The sequence below is a fragment of the Heteronotia binoei genome, chromosome 1 (genome assembly GCF_032191835.1).
Source record: "Heteronotia binoei isolate CCM8104 ecotype False Entrance Well chromosome 1, APGP_CSIRO_Hbin_v1, whole genome shotgun sequence".
NCBI classification, from domain to species: Eukaryota; Metazoa; Chordata; class Lepidosauria; order Squamata; family Gekkonidae; genus Heteronotia; species Heteronotia binoei.
The window spans coordinates 279,185,868-279,207,485 of NC_083223.1; the positions used below are offsets into that span (position 1 = coordinate 279,185,868).

Below are 21,618 nucleotides of genomic sequence, written 5' to 3' on the forward strand. Positions count from 1 at the left end.
CTCATCCACACATTGAGACTTGTAATTTGTGCCTGTCTCTCCTGCCCTGCACGTGGAACAGGTAGCACTTCTGAGAAGGCTACCTTGGAGGTCCTGGCCTTAAGTCTCCCGCTTAGGAGAGCCAGTTTGGTGTAGTGGTTAAGTGTGCGGACTCTTATCTGGGAGAACCGGGTTTGATTCCCCACTCCTCCACTTGCACCTGCTAGCATGGCTTTGGGTCAGCCATAGCTCTGGCAGAGGTTGTCCTTGAAAGGGCAGCTGCTGTGAGAGTCCTCTCCAGCCCCACCCACCTCACAGGGTGTTTGTTGTGGGGGAGGAAGGTAAAGGAGATTGTGAGCCACTCTGAGACTCTTCGGAGTGGAGGGCGGGATATAAATCCAATATCTTCTTCTTCTTCTAAATTTTTCCTCCAGGACCTCACGACTGCATTTCCCCACAAAGTTGGTGCCAACGTGCACCATGACCACAGGCTCCTCCCCAGCACTGTCTATCAGCCTGTCTACTACGTGCGTAATGTCCGCTACCTTCACACCAGGCAGGCAAGTCACCATACGGTCAGTATGCGGTTTCGCCACTCAGCTGTCTACTTGCCTAAGGATCGAATCATCAACTACCAACCCCCCCCTCTCCCCCTGCCCAGGGATGGTTCCTGGCGCGAAAGGATTCCCTCTCACCAACCAAAGAAGAGGTCCCTTCTGAGGGCGCATTCCCCTTATCCTCAGCACGGTGCCCTGTTCCCTCTCGACCCTCACGCTATCTGGCAGCAACTGGGCTGCTACGTTCAGAGCGGGGCTCATCTAATACGCCCCCGAGAGTCTTTCCCAAGTGCCTAACTGACCGTCTCTGCTTCTCCAGGGCAGTCACCTCGGCCTCAAGGGTACAAACTCGTTCCCTGAGGACCAGGAGCTCCTTGCATCGAGCACACACCCAAGACTTCTGTCCTTTGGGCAGATAGTCATACATGTGACACTCAGTGCAAAACACTGGAAAGCCCCCACCCCCCTGCTGGCATTCTATCTTCATAATATATATATATGTATTTTAAAATATACAGTCCTCTTTAAATGCTGTTTGTTTAAGTGGCTCCCCTTCTGGAGGGTCAACTTACCTTATTGGGAGAACAAGGAAATCAGGGATCTGGGTTCCTGGTCCTTAGGGAGCCCCCAGGCGAAAGCCACAGACCAAGAGCCGTTTAGCTCTCGTCCTTCGGCTCGCGCCAAAGGCTCGCGCCTTTGGCAAGGCGCAGCTTAAAATGCAAGGAGGGAGGAGCAGAGGCATTCCTCAGCAATCAGCAGCAATCACTCTCAATCTCTTTCTCCTTTAGCCCACGCAACCAAACAAAGACCAAACAAACAGCAGTTCCCCAGCTGTCACACCTCAGAATTTTAGGCAGCCCCACAAGAGCTCAGAATGAATTCTTCCAAAACTCAGAAATTCCCAGCAACTTCTCCAGCTGTCTCAGCTATGAGAGCTGCTCTGCTCTGTTCTGCTCCTCTCAGACCTCTGTGAGATGAGTTAAGCTTCAACAAATGTGTGAAAGGTTGGTGTGGCATGTCTTTTTTCAGTCCTTTTGCAGGTTGTTGAAAAGAAACCTGTCCTGACCTAGATAGCCCAGGAGGCAAGCCTGATCTTCAGATGTTGGAAGCTAAGCAGGAGTCAACTCTGGCTTGTACTTAGATGGGAGACCTCCAGGAAATATCTGCAGTCGGGAGTATAGGGGCAGGCTTTATTCAGCCACTTCTCTGAATATCCTCTCGGCCCCTAGTAGGGGTCAGTCACTGTAGGTCGCCCTAATCTCCAGGTGCAGACACACACACAACCACATGCATAATAAATAAATAGAAGAAGAAGAGGAAGAATTCTCTTGCAGATGCTTGAAACCCACACTATGGGCATGACTGATATTCGTGAATGAATGAGACCAACCCAGTTCTCCCCTGTTCATGAGGTCGGTCAGTTGGAAGAGTGTTGGGCTTAGACTTGATAGGTCTGGGTTCAAATCCATGGTAAGAACATTAAAAAAGTAAGAGCATAAGAGAAGCCATGTTGGATCAGGCCAATGGCCCATCCGGTGGAACACTGCCAAAAAAACCCAGGTGCCATCAGGAGGTCCGTTAGTGGGGCCAGGACAGTAGAAGCCGTCCCACTCTGCCCCCCCTCACAAGCACCAAAAATACAGTACATCACTGCTGTAGACAGAGAGTTCCAACAATATGCTGTGGCTAATAGCCACTGATGGACCTCTGCTCCAGATGCTTATCCAATCCCCTCGTGAAGTTGGCTATGCTTGCAGCCGCTGCCGCCTCCTGTGGCAGGGGATTCCATATGTTAATCACCCTTTGGGTGAAGAAGGACTTCCTTTTATCAATTCTAACCCAGCTGCTCAACAATTTCATTGAATGTCCACGAGTTCTTGTGAGAAAGGAAGAAAAGTCCTTCTTTCTCTACCTTCTCTATCTCATACATAATATTGTAAACCTCTGTCATGTCACCTCTCAGTCGATGTTTCTTTAAGCTAATGAAGCTCTGTGGATGCCCTTTAGCCAGGCATATTTTCAGCCTAAAAGGTAGTCTTTGACTTTCTTTCTCCCACTCCGCATGCAGCTGGTGGTCTGACCTTGAGTAGGTCTTAGTTCTCTCAGAGCTGTTCTCCCAAGAGCAGTTCTTTGAGAGCTCTCTCAGCCCCACCTACATTTCAGGGTGACGTTTGTGGGGAGGGGGAGGGATGGAGATTGTAAGCTTCTAGGAGACTCCAAGAGAACGGCAGGGTATAAATCTAAAACGTTTTTCCTTATTACCTTTTGGGAGCTCCTGTGATTAGGGAGATCTTGACTAAAAGAAAACCCACATTATCTACTAAAGTAAAATATGTTTGACAGAAATTTGGTGACCGAACACCAAATGTTCAAGGCTGTGCTCAACTTTCGGGGGCTTCTCTTTTATTTGATTTTTTCCCACAGGGATAATTTGTTAACTGCCATTTTGTGGGGCCATTCTGTGGAGCATCTGTTTGGCATGCAGAAGGTCCCAGGTTCCATCCCCAGCATCTCCAGTTGAAAGGACCAGGCATAAGGTGATGGGAAAGGCCTCAGCCTGAGACCCTGGAGAGCCATGGAGAGGGGCCATAGCTCAGTGCAGAGCCTCTGCTTGGCATGCAGAAGGTCCCAGGTTCAATCCCCGGCATCTCCAGTTAAAAGGAGCAGGCAGGAGATGATGGGAAAGACCTCAGCCTGAGACCCTGGAGAGCTTTGGAGAGGGGCCATAGCTCAGTGGCAGAGCCTCTGCTTGGCATGCAGAAGGTCCCAGGTTCAATCCCCAGCATCTCCAGTTAAAAGGACCAGGCAGGAGGTGATGGGAAAGACCTCAGCCTGAGACCCCGGAGAGCCATGGAGAGGGGCCATAGCTCAGTGGCAGAGCCTCTGCTTGGCATGCAGAAGGTCCCACGTTTAATCCCCGGCATCTCCAGTTGAAAGGACCTGGTGGCAGATAATGTAAAAGACCTTCGCCCAAGACCCTGGAGAGCTGCTGCCAATTTGAGCAGATCGTCTGACCTTGATTGACCAAGGGTGTAGTAGTGAGGGGCTGTGGCTCAGTGAGAGCATCCGCTTGGCATGCAGAAGGTACCAGGTTCAATTTCTGGCATCTCCAGTTAACAGGTCGGAGGGTGATGTGAAAGACCTCAGCCTGAGACCCTGGAGAACTGCTGCCAGTCTGAGTACACAAGACCGACCATGACGGCGTGAGAGTCGGGTTCAGTCTATGGCAGTGATTTGTGTCTTTCTGCCTTAAAGAGTCCAAGGCAGCTTCTAATCTAAATGAAGTTCATAAAATGAAGTGTAAGAATACATCCATCCAAAACATTTAAAATATCAGTTTAGGGCAGCTTTAATCAATTGCAGTCCTGTAGTCGTGTTCTGTTACCTCTTAAAGGCCGAAGGTGTGGGGTTCAAGCACACCTTCCTGGGGAGCTTGTAGAATTGTGGAGCTGCCACTGAAAAGGCCGTGTCGTATGTATGCCCCAAACGGGTAAGGAAGAAGGGAAAGATGGGAACCACTGCTGGAAACTATTGCTGTGGGATGCCGTTAACCTCTCAAGTTTCCTAGATCTATCAGCGACGAAAGGTGTCTTGGTGCAGAGTTAGAGTCCCGTCTTTCTGAATCTGGGAGACTTGGAGCAGAATGTGCTTTCTCTGGCTGGCAGGCCCTGCTCCCCCCTGCCCTCCTGGTTCTCCTCAACACCTGCCTCTCCATTCAATCGCAGCTGCCACAGCCTGACTTTTGTAGGGATCGCCCGCCAGGAGGGTCAGGACTCCAAACTTCTCTTCCATGGCCTGAGGCCTTGTCTCTGGCTGCTGCAGCCCAGCCCCTGGTTGCCATGGGGACAGCTTTCTGCCTTGTGCCCCCCTGGGGGAGGAGCCAGTGGCCGGCAGACTGCCCTCCCCTTCCTCCCGGTGCTTCTTTTGCAATAGCATCTCCCAGACGACGGAGGTCCATGTGGCACAGAGAACCACTACCAGGATCCAAAGTTAGAAAGCAGTTATTTTAAAACAAATGTTCACCAGCACCAGGCTGAGCAAAGGATTGTAAAGAAAAGGGTAAAATGCAAATACTCCCTCTATACGTGCCCTAGCTGGGGTTGCCAATTCCCAGGGGATCCCCTAGTTTGAGCCCCCCCCCTTTCAGGGTTTTCAGAAAGCAGGGGAGGGGGGTGAATGTCCACTCAACACTCCATTATACTCTAGGGAGATTGGTCCCGATAGGATATAATGGCCTTAGACTGTGACAGAAAAGCTATCCAATGCAGGGAGTTTTGACTCTGGGAAGCTAACTTAGAGGGGCTGGAAAAGAAGTCGTCAGTTTTACCAGGAAAAGGACAGGAATCACACCGTGGATGCCATTGAGAGTCAAACTAAGCCTCACGGGTGACACAAGCCAGGACTCAGGTATGCACGAGCCAGGACTCCGGCGTCCAACCATCGGGACTCTTTGCCAGACACATGGAAGGTGGAAGGCACCTAGAAAGGGCTCTGGTCTGTTCCGTTCAACTCCTGATTGCTGAAGGGAGCAGGACACCTACTGGTTTTGGTGGCCAGTGGAAATGGACATGGATCCAGAGGAAGGTGCTAAAGGACCCCTTGACGTTATTGCCAGCGGTGAAAACAGAATGACGAAGACACTCTACCTCATCAGAGTTCTCCAGAGCCAAAGAAAGTGCATTTAGGGTAAGTGCCACCTGTCCCAAGTGTGACAATGAGTCAGATTAGACGCACACATCTGATTCTTGCCACCAGAAGGATCCAGCCTGGCTCTTGGGGAGAGTAAGTGGAAGAGGGATCGTTCCCTTCCTAGAAAAGATAAATTCCTCTCCTGGCTGGTCTCCTATCCCCTTTTTGTCCAGTTGCCATGAAGGAGGGGAGGAAGCTGGATTGGTCCAGTCATCCACCCACTGAAATCCAACAGAACTGGGAACTTCCAACTTTGCCCACTGGAATTTCAGGTGGATCTTTATGGCATTGGGGAGGGCAGAAGTGCCCCAGAGATTGGGGAGGGGGTCCTGATGAAATTCAAATGCTTGTTCCATTTGCCAAATTGCCCTCGAAAGAGATGTGGGGGGATTTAGTTAGGTGGCTAAAGACGGCGAATGCACGGGGTCAATAACCTGTGTATGCGAGATATAAGGGCCTTAGATCGTGACAGAAAAGCTATCCAATGCAGGGAGTTTTGACTCTGGGAAGCTCCTACCCCCAACTCCTTGCTGGTCTCTGAGATGCCACCAGACCCGAATCTAGAGAAATATACCAGGTGACTGATAAAAATATAGAAGCACTTGGAGGGGCTTGAAAAGAAGGAAGGAGTCAGCTTTACCAGGAAAAGGACAGGAATTGCTCCGTGGGTGCCAGTTAGAGTCAAACTAGCCTCATGGGTGACACAAGCCAGGACTCGGGCGCCCAACCATGCAACGGTCACCTTGAGGCTGGACTACTGTAATGCCCTCTACATGGGGCTGCCCTTGTGCCGAACCCGGAAGCTGCAGCTAGTGCAGAACGCGGCCGCCTGGCTGTTATTGGGGCTCCCCAGGTGGGAGCACATTCAGCCGGAACTGCGGGAACTGCACTGGCTGCCAATAGTATACCGCAGAGGTGGCGAACGGTAGCTCTCCAGATGTTTTTTGCCTACAACTCCCACCAGTGCCAGCCAGCATGGCCAATGGCTGCGGCTGATGGGAGTTGTAGGCAAAAAACATCTGGAGAGCTAACGTTGGCCACCCCTTGTTAACAGATAAAGTATACAGGGTTCTACCCCTATATAATAAAAGGGGATCTTTATTCAGATACTCTGGGAAGAACACCCCTCAGGGACAAAGACACCAGACTCTCGGGTTCTGACAGATATTGAGAATTTATTTAAATCTTAATTACTGCAGTATTCTGACAAGACCAGGGACAAATGTATAATCCGAAGGTTACATGATTACATAGCTACACGGGCTCATGGGTGTACGGTTACATGACCCATGGTCCAAGGTTACATGATTACATAGTTTCTTAGTTACATGGCTATAGTCTTTCGTGTGCTCAGGTTCCTTAGCCTATTACATTTAGTAAAAGCAAAGCCATTGTATAGATAGCAGAAAGCATTTCATTCTCGCCTCTCCTATGGCTTCAGGTGGTTGTCTATGCAGAAGTGCGGAGGGGTCTTGCTTCCCAGGAGGCTTCCCTTAAACTCACTGTTAATTAGCTAACCGACCAACCCCTTTGATCTCCTCCTTATACCTTTCTCCACAATGTCCACCCCTTCCTTCTATCCAATCAAAAACCAGAAAGCCAGATTCTGTCATCTTTTGGCTGGAAAGCCCCCCCAAAACCCGTTACATAAGAAAACCACCTATTGTTGCCAAATACTTCTGCTAATTACTACCAGATAGGCCACTGAACCCCAAAGGGAAAAATCCCCATCTGGGACCAAAGACTTTCCCATGAAAGCTTGGGAACCCTATCTCACCCATCCTAATCAGTACCTTCTCTCTCTCTCTCTCGGCTTGACTTCGCGAACGAAGATTTAAGAAGGGTGTAGTAGTCCACGTCTGCTGCAGGTTCGCTGGTGGCTGACAAGACCAATGTGGGACAGGCAGATCCGGCCACAGTGGCTGCAGGGAAAAGTCTGATTTGGGGTTGGTGCTGTAGCAGTGCGATTCTTCCTCAATCTCCTTTTGTCCTCAAGACCAGCTATGCGTGCGTTCTCAAAGGAAGAGACAGCCTGGTGGATGGTGTGCCTCCATGCTTTGCGATCTGAGGCTAGGTCAGACCACTGGTGATGGTTGATGCGACAGGTGCCAAGGGATTTCTTCAAGGAGTCTTTGTACCTCTTCTTTGGTGCCCCTCTATTTCGATGGCCGGTAGAAAGTTCGCCATACAGAGCTATCTTGGGAAGGCGGTGATTTTCCATCCTAGAAATATGCCCTGCCCAGTGCAGCTGCGTCTTCAACAGCAGTGCTTCGATGCCTGTAACCTCCGCCCTCTTGAGGACTTCAGTGTTGGTCACAAAGTCACTCCAGTGGATGTTGAGGATGGTGCGAAGGCAGCGCTGATGAAAGCGCTCAAGGAGTCGCAGGTGATGACGGTATAAAACCCACGTACCTTAATGCATATAATAAAGCATACAATCACATTAACAATAAAGCATACAATCACATTAACAATAAAGCATACAATCACATTAACATAATATGAGACCAGAAATATTGCCCATATTTAAATATATATATATATAGAAAAGGGAAAGGCTATGTATGTGTGTATATGTGTATAAAGCCCACAAAGATTCCATGTAGCCACTATACTTGCCCTGCATGATTTTCTAACCATGAGATCCACTATAGTTCCCTAGCCTATTAGGAAAGTCTAACAAATCCATTTAATAAAAATCCCTTCTCAGTGTCCATGCCTGAATTCCTGATAGGCTCTCTTTGGCAATCTCTCTCTCATTCCCCCTCCTTTCTCCATTTCACTACGGTATTGGGATAATTGTTATAGAAACCCCCTATAGGAGATCATTTCGGCCACCTATCAATCTCATCTCTTCCCAACAGGGTATAGACAAACATTAATAATATTATTCTATAGAATTCAGGCTGTTTAACAATATTTCTCCACGCCGGACGCATTGGAGCTCCATACAAGGGCATTGTCAAAGTCCTCTTCCGCAATGAGATTAATAGACTTGTTTTCCCAGATCCTCTTTAGTACTCCATGTGTTGAGGACACCGTTATCAAAGTTTACTTTATCATCTTCAGATGTTTTGGGAACAAACTTGTTTACAGCATTTTTGTGCAACTATGCAGTTACATAACAAGATATTGACGCCACACATACTTTTGCCGCTAAGTTTATCCGGCCAGCCTCTAATTAGTACCAAATATGTTTTCCCAGGTAAGTTCATTCGTTGGCCAACCGTCCCTTTTTATTAGAGAAATACGGGCCCTTCAATAAGAACAGTAATATAGAAACATCATATATATAAAAATCCAACACACCCCTCATCCAGATCACAAGCAATACTCCCTCTAAGCCAGGGGTGTCAAACATGCGGCACGGGGGCCGAATCAGGCCCTAGGAGGGCTCCTATCAGGCCCCCAAGCAACTGGCTGTCTTCTGCTTCCTTCTCCCTCTGTCTTTCTTTCTCCCTTCTGCATCACAGCTTGCTCTGCATGGCTTGCTCAATCGTACAGGAACTACAGAGCAAAACCTCTGTCTTCTCCATATTTTCCTAGGAGGAAAGGCTGAGGGACTTGGGAAGCTTCAGGGGGGGACAGGATGGCTCTCTTGAAGTCTCTGCTGTCCCCTAGAGGAGGGCAGGGAGCTGTTTTTCCTGGCAGCGGAGAAGAGGACTTATGATCATGGGTTTAAATTAAAGATGGGAAGGTACAGAGCTGGATATTAGGAACAACGTTTTTTACAGGGTCGTTCAGTGGTGGAATCAGCTCCCAAGGGAGGCGGTGCGTTCCCCCTCACTGGCAATCTTCAAGCAGCGGCTGGACAAACACAGGTCAGGGATGCTCTAGGCCAGGGGTGGCCAAACTGGCTTAAGATAAGAGCCACACAGAATAAACATCAGATGTTTGAGAGCCCCAAGGAAGGAAGGAAGGCCAACGGATAGGGGGAGGGGGAAAGAAAGCAACTTTCACTTTAAAAGCACTGTCCAAGCTGCCAACTGGCTTGTCTTGGAGAAGTGGTTTCTATAGACAAATGCCTTCTCCAAGCCAGTCAATGATGGGGGCTTCAAGAGCCACTCGATGTGTGTGAAAGAGTCGCATGGGGGCTCCTGAGCCGCAGTTTGGCCTCCCCTGCTCTAGGCTGACCCTGCATTGAGAAGGGGGTTGGACTAGATGGGCTCTGCGGCCACTTCTAACTCTATGATTCCATAAACTTAAGGAGATCGTCCAAACCTGTTTTAACAGATAAACAGGAGTAACAAGCTAGGTTACCCTGAATAAAACTCTGTTGCCACTGGACTCAAAGTCTGTTCTGCTAGGAAGCGTAGAGCAGTTAACAATAGGGCATTTGGGAGGTCTGCAAACTGTAAAGCTGAATTATTCCAGAAGGCTTTTTCTATGCAGGCAATAGAGTCACACTGTAATAAATGATTCACAAGGTAAACTTGGGGAAATTATTAGGGACTGTGGTCTGTCCTACCATGCATAGCAGGGGTGGCCAAACTTGCTTAGTGTAAGAGCCACATAGAATAAATGTAAGATGTTTGAGAGCTGCAGGACATGAATATCAGAACTCAGGAAATATCTGGGGACTTTGGAGGTGGAGCCAGGAGACTTTGGGGGAGGAGCCAGGAGCAAGGGTGTGGCCAGCACAACTGAACTCCAAAGGAATATCTGGCCCTCATCTAGTCATCTAGTCCAACCCCCTCCGCAAGGCAGGAAACTCACAAATACCTCCCCCTAAATTCACAGGATCCTCATTGCTGTCAAGTGGCCATCTAGCCTCTGTTGAAAAACCTACAAGGAAGGAGAGCCCACCAGCTCCCAAGGAGGACTGTGGAAACTTAGAATCATAGAATCCTAGAGTCTGAAGGGTCCAACAGGGTCATCTAGTCCAACCCCCTGCACGGCAGGAAACTCACAAATACCTCCCCCTAAATTCACAGGATCCTCATTGCTGTCAGGTGGCCATCTAGCCTCTGTTTAAAAACCCTCCAAGGAAGGAGAGCCCACCACCTCCCAAGGAAGCCTGTGGAAACTTAGAATCACAGAATCCTAGAGTTGGAAGGGACCTCCAGGGTCATCTAGTCCACCCCCTGCAAGGAAAGAGAGCCCCCCACCTCCCGAGGAGGAAGCCTGTGGAGTCCTAGGGTTGGAAGGGAAGGGAAGGGATTCTCTCCCAAGGCCAACGGGAGGGACTGGGAGGCAGCCCAGGAGGAGAGGGAGCCAGGCGGATTCCTCCTTGAAACACGCTGCTTCCTGCTCTCCCAATCACCAGACAGCGGCGCCATGCGATGACGGCACCAGGGGGGCGCTCCACTCCCAACCAATCACCAGCCAGTGCTATGAGATGACGACGGCGGGCAGCGCCGAGCACTGTGGGCTGCTGGGAAAGCGAGGCAGGCAGGCGCAGGCAGCGGTGAATGGGAGGTAAGGGCTGCGAGGCGCGGCTGGGCAGAGCTGATGTGTGGGGCTTTCTTCAGGTAGGCGGGCAAGGCTTGGTGTGGCTGCCCTGCGGCCAGGGGGCGCCCCAGGCAGCCGCCTACTTGGAATCATAGAAAACTAGAGTTGGAAGGGACCTCCAGGGTCATGTTCATCCAATCTCGAAGCTGGCTATGCTTGCAGCCACCACCACCACCTCCTGTGGCAATGAATTCCATGTGTTAGTCACGCTTTGGTGAAGAAGTACGTACTTCATCATAATAATAAAACTTATTATTATTATTATTATTATTATTATTATTATTATTATTATTATTATTATTATTATTATTATTATTATTATTATTATTATTATTATTATTATGCACTTTCAACCCACTTCCGGTGCACTCTCCAACTGGATTTGACTGTGTGAATTGGCAAAATCCAATTGGAAAGTGCACTGAAAGGAGATTGAAAGTGCAATATTGGTTGTGTGCAGGGGTGGAATTCTAGCAGGAGCTCCTTTCCATATTAGGCCACACATCCCTGATGTAGCCAATCCTCTAAGAGCCAGTTTGGTGTAGTGGTTAAGTGTGCGGACTCTTATCTGGGGGAACTGGGTTTGATTCCCCACTCCTCCACTTGCACCTTCTGGAATGGCCTGGGGTCAGCTGTAGCTCTGGCAGAGCTGTCCTTGAAAGGGCAGCTTCTATCAGAGCTCCCTCAGCCCCACCCACCTCACAGGGTGTCTATTGTGGGGGGAGAAGATATAGGAGATTGTAAGCCGCTCCGAGTCTCTATCCTTGAAAGGGCAGCTGCTGTGAGAGCACTCTCAGCCCCACCCACCTCACAGGGTGTCTGTTGTGGGGGGAGAAGATATAGGAGATTGTAAGCCACTCTGAGTCTCTGTCCTTGAAAGGGCAGCTGCTGTGAGAGCCCTCTCAGCCCCACCCACCTCACAGGGTGTCTATTGTGGGGGGAGAAGATATAGGAGATTGTAAGCCGCTCCGAGTCTCTATCCTTGGCCTGATCCAACATGGCTTCTCTTATTTTCTTATGTTTTGTGTTCCTCTGAGATCTTTTATTAGCCAAGGTTAACCATCTCAAAGTTGCTGTACATATCCTGGACAAATCTCTATCTGAGAAATGTAGGCAGAAAGCCCAAAGAAAGACTTTTTACTACCCTCATCATCATCATTTCATCATCATTTTATTTATATCCTGCCCTCCCCGCTGAAGCAGGCTCAGGGCAGCTACCCTGAAGAGAGAATTAAGTTTCCCCTTATTCAGGGGATGGCAGCTCAGCTGGATTCTCAGACCGGAAGCCCAAAAGCATCTATTCTTCTGCATTCGGCCTTCCTTATAGTCCAGCTCTCACAGCCATTCATTACTACTGGGAATACCTCTGCAAATGTGCTTTCCTTTGCCTCCGCAGGTGATCGAGCCGAGAGAGGTTTTTGAGAAATGCGACCTGGCTTTCCTACACACCCCTCACTGCCTGGGCAGCGGGGAAGTCATGATCAGTTCTCTGGGGGACCCGCGTGGCAACGCAAAAGGTATTTTACAAAATGGATTCCCACGCTGAATCCCATAGCAGGGCGGTCTAGATCAGGGGTCTCCAGTGCAGTGTCTCCAGTGCAGTGCCATGGTGCCCCCTGAGAACTTTTCTGGAGCCCACCAAGTGCTTTTAGGAAATGAAGGCTTTTGGAGGTGTCATGATCTGTGCTGTGAGAGAGAGGCCTAGTGGGCCTGGGGAGCCTGTGAGGCCTGTGTCACAGCAGAAAGAGACAGCCTACAATCCCCAGAATGCTTGACGCTGGTTTCAGCCAATCAGTGTCCAAGTAGGCTCTGAGGAGAATGTAGGGCTGCCAATCCCCAGGTTCGGGTGGGGGTTCTCCTGCCTGGGAGGTTCCCAGCCTGCTGGCCCACATTGGGCCAGCAGGGGGAACCTCCCCCAACGTCTCTGGTGCGATAATGTCACCCGGATGTGACATCATAAAAATGGTGGTGCCCATGCAGGGGTGATCTAGGCGTTTCCAGGAAACTCTATGGTTTTCCCGAACGCTCTAGCTATTTGGGAGGTGAAAACTCTGTGGCGCATAGGTACCATAAAGTTTTTACTTACCAAATGGCTAGAGTGTCCAGGAAAACCATAGAGTTTTCCCGGAAATGCCTAGAGCAGCCCTGCATGGACGCCGCCATTTTGATGAGGTCACTTCCAGGTGACATCATCACGTCTTGCCCACGCTCTGCACGTGAGAGAGAGTCCCCCGCTGTGGGAAGCTGGGGACTTGGCAACCCTAGAAGAATGGCTTAAAACAGGGGTGTTGAACTCCTTTGTTATGAGGGCCGGATCTGACATAATTGAGATCTTGTTGGGCCGGGCCTTGTTGGGTTCGGCCAAGCCATGTTGGGCCGGGCCATATGTGTACCTATTTAGGATTAGGTAGCAGAGATATAAACTTTATAAAGGTCACAAATAAATTAAATATATAGATTTTTAAAATTTAAAACATGCTTAAAATGTTAGCAGTTGTTAGTCTTAAAGGTGCTTTCTTTGTATTTCTCCCATGGGATCCAGGGCACTGGCTCTTTCCTTCCTTCCCCAGGGGACGGGGGGGGGGGAGGAGCCTCAGCCAACAGAAGGAAGAAAGGCTTGGCTCAGTAGCTCTGCTGTGTGATTAAGCAAGCCTGGCAAAGAAAGTTGTGATGCAGAAGGAAGCCAGAGAGAGGGAGAAGGAAGCAGACGACAGCCAGTTGCTGGAGGGCCTGATAGGAGCCTTCCAGGGGCCTGATCCGGCCCCCGGATCGCATGTTTGACACCCCTGGCTTAAAAGCTTTCTCTGGGGGACAAACCCTGTTCTTTTCTTCCTGAGAGACCAAGCAGGAAAAATGGCTGCTGTTCAGGAGGAGGACCCTCACTCTGAGGGAGAGAGTGAGTGTAGCAGAAAAACAATGAGGTCCACACAGAATTTCTTTTTTTTTTTTTTAACATTTTAAACATTTTATTAAGGTATAAAAGTAGCTTACAATCCTTAGCGCAAAAGGTTTGCCGTCGAAATTAACAGAAATAACATCGTAAGCTTGATAAACAGAATACAAAACAAAGCAAAAACAACACTTAAAAAACAAAATACAAACTGGAGGTATTAATAATTATAGTTATTATAGCGCCATAATTGAAAATAAAATAAAATCAGGAAAGGGAGAAAGGAAGATACAATACACTTTGAGAATAACATGAAATTAACTTATTAGGAAAATTTTATAACAAAAGGAAATCCTTATACATTTTATTTTTAGAGTAAGAGTTAGCATAAAATGGATCGGTGTCAAGCTTTTCTAGAATGGGAAGCCAAGTTGCCAGATATTTAGCGTAGGCTTGGTATGGGTCTTTGTGATCTATGGCTGCCTGAATTTTATCCATTACAATATGTTCCCAGACTTTAAGTAGCCAGTTGTCAAGTGTCAAGTTCGATGGGTTTTTCCAGGACTGCGCAATCGTGGTTTTAGCAGCTGTCAGGAGCTTAACTATCAAGGATTTTTTAGAGGGTGAAAGGTGGGTATCGGACCAATGGTTGAGAAGTATCCTTGTTGGGTCATCTGGGATCAAAACCCCGGTTAGGGAGGAGAGATGGGCACAAATTGAAGTCCAGAATGGTCTGATTTGGGGGCAGTCCCACCAGCAGTGAAAATAGGAGGCTTTGAGCCCACAGTTTCTCCAGCAGTCTGAAGAGCCTAACTGGGTCATATGGGAGAACTGGCTAGGAGTAAGGTACCAGCGTGCTATTAACTTAAAGTTTTGTTGAGATATATTTATAATGGTAGATTGTAGGGCATCGCTGGCCCATATAGAGTCCCATTGGTCGGGGGAAAGGGTGATGCCACAGTCTTTATGCCATTGGGTGGTGTAAGAGGGTAAGGCTGCTTCAAGTTTAGACAACAGGATTCGATACAGCCGTGAAATGAGACTTTTAGGTGTTCTCTCTTCGTGAAAATGGAGGACCAGATATTCGTAGTCAGATGAAGGGCGAGAGAATGAAGAGATCACTTTAGGGTCTTGAAGGAGATGCCTAATTTGAAAGTATTCAAACCAAGGTGCTGGCTTGGTCAAAATTTGATCTAAGTCAGTTTTAGGAAGAGGTTGTTTAGAAGATGAAAGAAGATTAAAGAAAAAAACTTTTGAAGAGTCTCTCCAGACCTTAAAAGAAAAGGGTAGTTGGGCGGGGAGGAAGTATTTTTGTCCTATAAAAGATGAAATGATAGAGAGTCCTGGGGCCAGAAAGTGACGCTCCGAATCCCATACTGACAGGAGCGCCCTGAGGAATGGGTTCATGAATTGCCACGGTGGTCGTTCGTTTTTCTTGAGCCATAATAGTTCGTAATATTTCAGTGGGGTAAAGTGAGCTTCCTCTATGGGGGTCCACGGCGGCGGGGGATGTTGGTACAATATTTTGGTCATCTGGGATAAGATAGTAGCTTTATAATATTTTGCAATGTCGGGAACTGCTAGGCCGCCTTTTTGTCTTGATCGACATAAAGTAGAAACTTTGATTCTAGGCTTTTTAAATTTCCAGATAAAGGAGGTCAGGAGTTGTTGCCAGGATTTTAAGGTAGGCTGAGAGATCTCAATAGGAAGAGCCCGAAAAAGATATAAAAACTTGGGAAAAATAAAGGATTTAATTACATGAATTCTTTCCATCCAGGATAGTTGTAACTTATCCCATTGCTTTAGCATAGTAGTAATCTCAGAAGCCGTGGCCGTATAGTTAATTTTTAATAGACCGGCTATATTTAAAGGGATTTTCAGCCCCAAATAGGACCAGGAAGCAGAGACCCAATGAAAGGGGTAATTTGCAACTATGTCCTTTTTAGAAGTATCGGACATTTTAATCGGGTAAAGAATTGATTTCGAGTGGTTAACTGTAAGACCTGAAAGTTTACTGTAATCAGACAAAAGAGAGGAAACGGCTTTAATAGACTGTAGTGGGTTTGTAATATATAAAACAATATCGTCGGCAAATAAACTTATTTTAAAATTAGAATTTTGAACTGAGATACCAGAGATCTCTGGAGAAAGCCGTATCAAATTTGCAAAGGGCTCTATAACAATGGCGAATAGCAGTGGTGATAAGGGGCACCCTTGACGAGTCCCTCTTTCTAGGATAAGTGAAGGGGACTGTTGACCATTGATTTGTATAAACGCGGATGGGCAGGAGTACAAAGAATCTATAACCGTTCTGAACCTAGGTCCGAAACCCATGTGATATAAGACTTTTTTAAGGAAGAGAGGTTCTACACTATCGAAGGCCTTCTCTATATCTAAGGCAAGAATACAGGAGTCGTATGGCTGAAAAGTGCAATATTGAATTAAGTTAATTGTTTGTCTAGTATTGTCCGTGATATCGCGATTCGGAATAAATCCTGATTGGTTGGTGTGGATGTAGAGCCCTATGATTGTGTTCAATCTGGCAGTCAAAATGGAGGTAAATATTTTATAGTCGTTATTTAGTAAAGAAATGGGGCGGTAAGATTTAACATTTAGTGGGTCTTTGTCTATTTTGGGAATCATAACTATTTTCGCCTGGGACCAAGAAGGAGGCATACAGCCGGAGTCCAGGACAAGATTGCAAACAGTGGTAAGGTGAGGTACCAGGGAAAGATTGAATTTTTTATAAAATTCTGAAGGTAGTCCATCTCTACCTGGGGTTTTATTGATTTTGGAGGCCTTAATGGCATCAATGACTTCAAGGGAAGAAATCGGAGAGTCTAAAAAGGCTTGGTGTTCATGGGAGAGTTGGGTAAGGATCTTCTGGTTTTGAAAAAAGTGATCTATTAGGTGTGAAGGAGGATTGGACGAGGTATATAGCTGTTGGAAAAACTGATGTGGAAGGTGTCCAAAATTTTTTTATTTGATGAGTGTATTTTGCCAGAGTTGTCTCTAAGACAATTAATCTGTCTCTCACCTAGCTCTTTCCTAAGTTTCCACGAGAGTAGTTTCAACGAACGGGGGTGGTTATGCCAGTATTTTTGTTTCAGAAATAGTAGATTTTTTCGAATATTAGATGTTTCCAATAAGTCTAGTTTCTGTCTTTCGAGAACGAGCTTTTGGTAAACTTTATTAGAGCAGGTTTGCTTATGTTTTTGTTCCAAGTGTTTAATATTGTCTAAAATAAGTTGTTTCAGTTCTAATTTTCTTTTTTTGTAGGCCGAATGCAGGGAGATACACTTGCCTCGCAGAACAGCTTTCATTGCATCCCACACAATTTCTTTGGAAACCCCACACTCCAAATTGTTTTTGAAATAAAGATTGATCTCTTGCTCTAATTGTGTACAAAATTCTTGGTTCAGGAGGAGTGATTTATTTAATGTCCAATTGAAAGAAGGCCTGTCCTGAGAACCAGCCTGCAGTGTGCACTCCAACCAAGCGTGGTCGGAAAGTGTCCTAAGGCCAATATTAGTATGAGAAATTTGGTTCGATAAGGAGGGAGAAATAAGGAAATAATCGATCCTTGTAAAGGTATTGTGTAATGCCGAAAAGTAGGTGTAGTCCTTAACCCCCGGGTTATGGAGTCTCCAAATGTCACATAGGTTAAAATCTTGAAGGATAGATTGCATAGGTGCTGGGGAAGAAGTCGGGGGAGAGTGTGGCTTAAATGATCTGTCCCATTTGGGGTCTATGATTTGGTTAAAGTCCCCCCCTATAATGACTGCCCCTTCTTGGAAAAGGGCAAGTTTAGAAAGCGTGTCCTTTATAAAAGTAATTTGTGAAGAGTTGGGAGCATATAGAGAAACCAGAGTGAAAGGAGAGTCGTTAAGTGTACCTTTTATGAAGATGTAACGTCCCTGGGGATCGACTTCTTGAGCTGACAAAACAAACTGGATATTTTTTGAAAGTAGGATGGCAACTCCGCGTGATTTAGAGGAGCCAGGAGTTACATACTGAGTATGGAACCACTTAGATCGAAGTATGGTGGAGCTCGCCGACTTAATATGGGTTTCTTGTAGGAAAAGAAGATCGGGTTGTAATTTAGTCAAAGCAGAAGAAAGCCGCTTGGCTTTAATAATGTTGTTAAGACCTCTGCAGTTAAGAGAAATTAACTTTAAGTCAGACATAATTTAAATACATTAAAGTAAGAAAAACATCGTTAAAATCCATATAACACCTGTAGAACCCAGACTGGGGCTCTATATAACAGTAATGAGAAAAAATAGAAGAGACAAATAACAATGGCCAGATTTCTCCTGTTCTCATAGCACAAAATAAACAAAGAGAAAGCATTGGGGTAAAAGTACCAGGATTAATAACCTGACTGCAAAAGTATAGGTTCAAAACAGCAACCATGTTTGTCTGAACCCAATTGAACAAACACAAACCACTTTTTAATATAAATGTAAAAGTTTCCAAAAACCCAAACACCGCTAAAGGGATCCACTGAATTCGTGGAACATGGCCATAGTATACCAAGACATACCAGTGCTGGTCAAAAAGCACCGTCTGAAAAGGGCCATAAATAAACACGAGTATAGAGAGCCTTTTTCCCCTGAAAAAACAAATCAACAATATTAACAACATAAATCTTACTAAACTGTTCATTGTTTCCAACCAGGAAACAATGCAACTTTACTCAGTATATAAGAAATATACAATCTAGTATGGAGGGGGCAAAGAGAAGGAACATCCCGGCTGTTCCCTTAAGAATATGACATAATAAAAGGAAAGAAAACCCCCACTCCCTTGAATCAGAACAAAATGGCATGGGTAGTGCAAATACAACTGTTCAGTAGCAGGAGATGGAAGTAGCAGGAGGTGAACTGAACGTCCATGGAGAAGTCAGCGTCGTCTTCTTGGCTTGAAAGAAAATGGTGGGTTGGTTGAACGAGATGGAGTCGTCCCACATGAGTCAGGAGATGAAGGAGAGTCAATGTTTAATTGTTTAAGAAGGTCACAGCCGGAGGTGAAATCAGAAGCTGTTAGCCGAAGGCCCTGGTGAACAACCAGGATCTGGATAGGAGAAGCCCAGCGAAAGCGTATTTTGTGTTCAAATAGTAAGTTTAGAATGGGCTTCATTTCTTTTCTATGCTGCAAGGTTTCCGGTGAAAGATCAGCTAAAACCAGGATCTTTTTACCCTTGTAGAGTAGACCCTCTTCAGATCGGGCTCTCTGTAGGATCAGGGTTCTAGTCCTGGAGTCTGGGATCGTAACAAGTACGTCTCTTGAAAAGTCTTTTGACTTGGGCTGCAATGCCCCCAAACGGTAAGCGGAATCAATAAGAGGGGCGACGCCATCTTGGAGGTGGAGGGCTGAAGTAAGCCATGAGGCAATGAAAATTTTTACCTCCTGGTTCTCCTCCGCCTGTTCTGGCAGGCCTCTAAATTTCAGGTTGGCAGCCCTTAATCTGTTGTCCAGGTGAAGCACCTTTTCATGGAGCCATAGGTCTGCGCTTTGCAGGGCTTGTACAGCCTCATGGGCCACCGTAGCCATTTCCAGCGCTGAGTCTGCAGTTTGGGTGACTGCTGAAAGCGTTTCATTAATTTTTTTTAGTTCTAGTTGAAGGGGGGTGATAGCTTTGCTGATCTTCTCCCCTATTGTGACCCCTATTGAGTCCTCCAAACGTGAGATCGCCGTTTGAAATGTTTGGGTCGTTAATAAAGAGCCCTCTTCCTGAGCGGGGCCGGGGGAAGGGCTGGACGCCATTTCAGAGAGAGGTAAGGGCCCGGGGCTCGATGGAAGAAAGTTCAATACTTGCTGAGTCGGTGTGGCTTTCGCTGGAGTTTTCTTGGCTGCCTTGGTGTTCCCTGCAGTTCGTTTGCCCATGCCAGGTGAGAGAAATAGCTGAAAACGGGAGCGGGAGAAGCAGGAAGGGACTGCAAGCCGGGAGCCGCCGCTTTAAGCGTCCGCCATCTTCCGCGTTGCCGCGCCGCCCCACACAGAATTTCTGGTATGAAGCGAGGTGTTTTACTATTGGTACCAAAAGTAGGGCTCAGTCGGGCTTGGCTGCCCCGAAGACTGAGTTAAAATCGTTCTGCATACAGACAGTTTTCTTAAGAGACAAGCAAGCCGGCTGGCACCCAGGCTCATCTCATTTCAAGATCCCTCCTTCCCAGAGTCCTCCCTGGTAAAATTCCATGACACCATCCCTTTTCACTTACCTATTACAGGAAGTCGCTGCTAAGAGGCTGCTTCTCTTATTTTAGCTATCCTGCTTGGTGCCTCTACCTCAAAAGACAGCCCCCCCAGAGCCCCCGATACCTCCAGTTCAATTCCCCATTATACCCTATGTCACAGGGGTGGCCAGTGGTAGCTCTCCAGATGTTTTTGCCTACAACTCCCATCAGCCCCAGCCATTGGCCATGCTGGCTGGGGCTGATGGGAGTTGTAGGCAAAAAACATCTGGAGAGCTACCATTGACCACCCTTGCCCTGTGAGAATCGATCTCCACATAGGGAATAATGACGTGTCCAGCAGACATTTCCCTCCCCCCCCTCCCTGTTTCTGGCGACTCTGAAGTGAGGGATTGGTGTCTCTGTTCACTAGTTGCAGCCAGCTTCTTCAAAGTAACACAGACGCCCCATCCCAAAAGAAAGCCTTTCAATCAGAGACTGAAGACTCCGGAGGTGGAAAGTCACATGGTGGCTTTGGGGGCGGGCCTTCCCCCTGCTGGCCAGCTGAGTGGGGGCGGGAAGGAGTCTGGGAAAGTGGAAGAACCCCCACTGGGACCTGGGGATTGGCAAGCCTAGGCCAGCGCCTTAACGGAAGGTTACATCAGATATTTTAATGGAGGGGGGGTGGGCAAAGCATGCTCTTAAGTCATTGTTATAGGGGTATTAATTAATTAATCAGGGGCTCTCCTTCATGAGCAGACCAAGGCCTGGGTCCTAACAGACTAGGACAGTTCCGTTTAGTCACGTTAGCGGCTTTATGTTGATTTTCCTTCACCCACCTTGCTATAGTTTGACGCGCCTGATCTGTTCACTTTCCCTTTATTGATTTCCTGTTTTGAAATAAACCATTTGTTTCTCTGCCTGGTCGACTCGCCTATTTTCTTGGGCCAAAGGAAGGGAAAGGAAGGGCTTGGGAGGGGACTCTGGGCCTTCAGGGGACTGTTAGCCGCCCTGAGCCTGCTCCGGCGGGAAGGGCGGGATACAAATAAAATTTTGTTGTTTGTTGTTGTTGTTGTTGATTCCAGAGTTGTGGCAGCGTGTGTGTGTGTGTCTGCCTGGTAGTTACGGTTGCCTTCTAGCAGCCCCTAGTGGGGCTGGGATGCTTCAGAGAGGTGGTTTGCTACGGCCTGCCTTTGCCTCCTGCCCCACGGGGGCTCAGAGCAGAGTTAAGGTGATTTGAGGTGATTCAATTAACAGATTAATCACCAAGTTGATATTGGATCCCTTTCATTTCATTGGTACCCCGCCATTTGGACGCAGAGTTCAGGATAGGGTGCAGATTTCTGAGCATGGATCTTGTTCTTCTGCCAGGTGGTTTTGCCCTTCTGGACGCGGAGACCTTTGAATTGAAGGGCAACTGGGAGAGACCCACTCAAGCGGCCCCTCAAGGGCATGACTTCTGGTACCAGCCAAGGCACAACGTCATGATGAGCACAGAACTGGGGGGGTCGAAATTCTTCGCCAGCGGGTTCAACCAAGCTGACCTAGGGAAAGGTAAGGCCTCACTACATGGGACTGCATATATTTATATATTTATTTTTTTGTAGATATAGAAATATAGAGCTGGAAGGGAACTCAAGGGTCATCTAGTCAACCCCCTCGCACAACACAGGAAATTCACCTGGGTTTTGGCCACTGTGTGACACAGAGTGTTGGACTGGATGGGCCATTGGCTTGACCCAACGTGGCTTCTCTTATGTTCTTATGTGACACAGAGTGTTGGACTGGATGGGCCATTGGCCTGACCCAATGTGGCTTTTCTTATGTTCTTATGTGACACAGAGTGTTGGACTGGATGGGCCATTGGCTTGACCCA

The 21,618-nt window shown here is 47.4% G+C and overlaps 1 protein-coding gene across 1 annotated transcript in view; it reads left to right on the plus strand.

The window, feature by feature from the left end:
• Window positions 1-21,618, plus strand: part of LOC132586100 (methanethiol oxidase-like) — a 38,018-nt gene that overhangs the window by 3,550 nt on the left and 12,850 nt on the right. Inside the window, exons 2-4 of the mRNA XM_060258086.1 lie at window positions 10,492-10,632; window positions 12,073-12,193; window positions 21,114-21,296. Of these exons, the coding sequence (XP_060114069.1) occupies window positions 10,492-10,632; window positions 12,073-12,193; window positions 21,114-21,296 (445 nt within the window). The remainder of the gene's footprint in view (window positions 1-10,491; window positions 10,633-12,072; window positions 12,194-21,113; window positions 21,297-21,618) is intronic.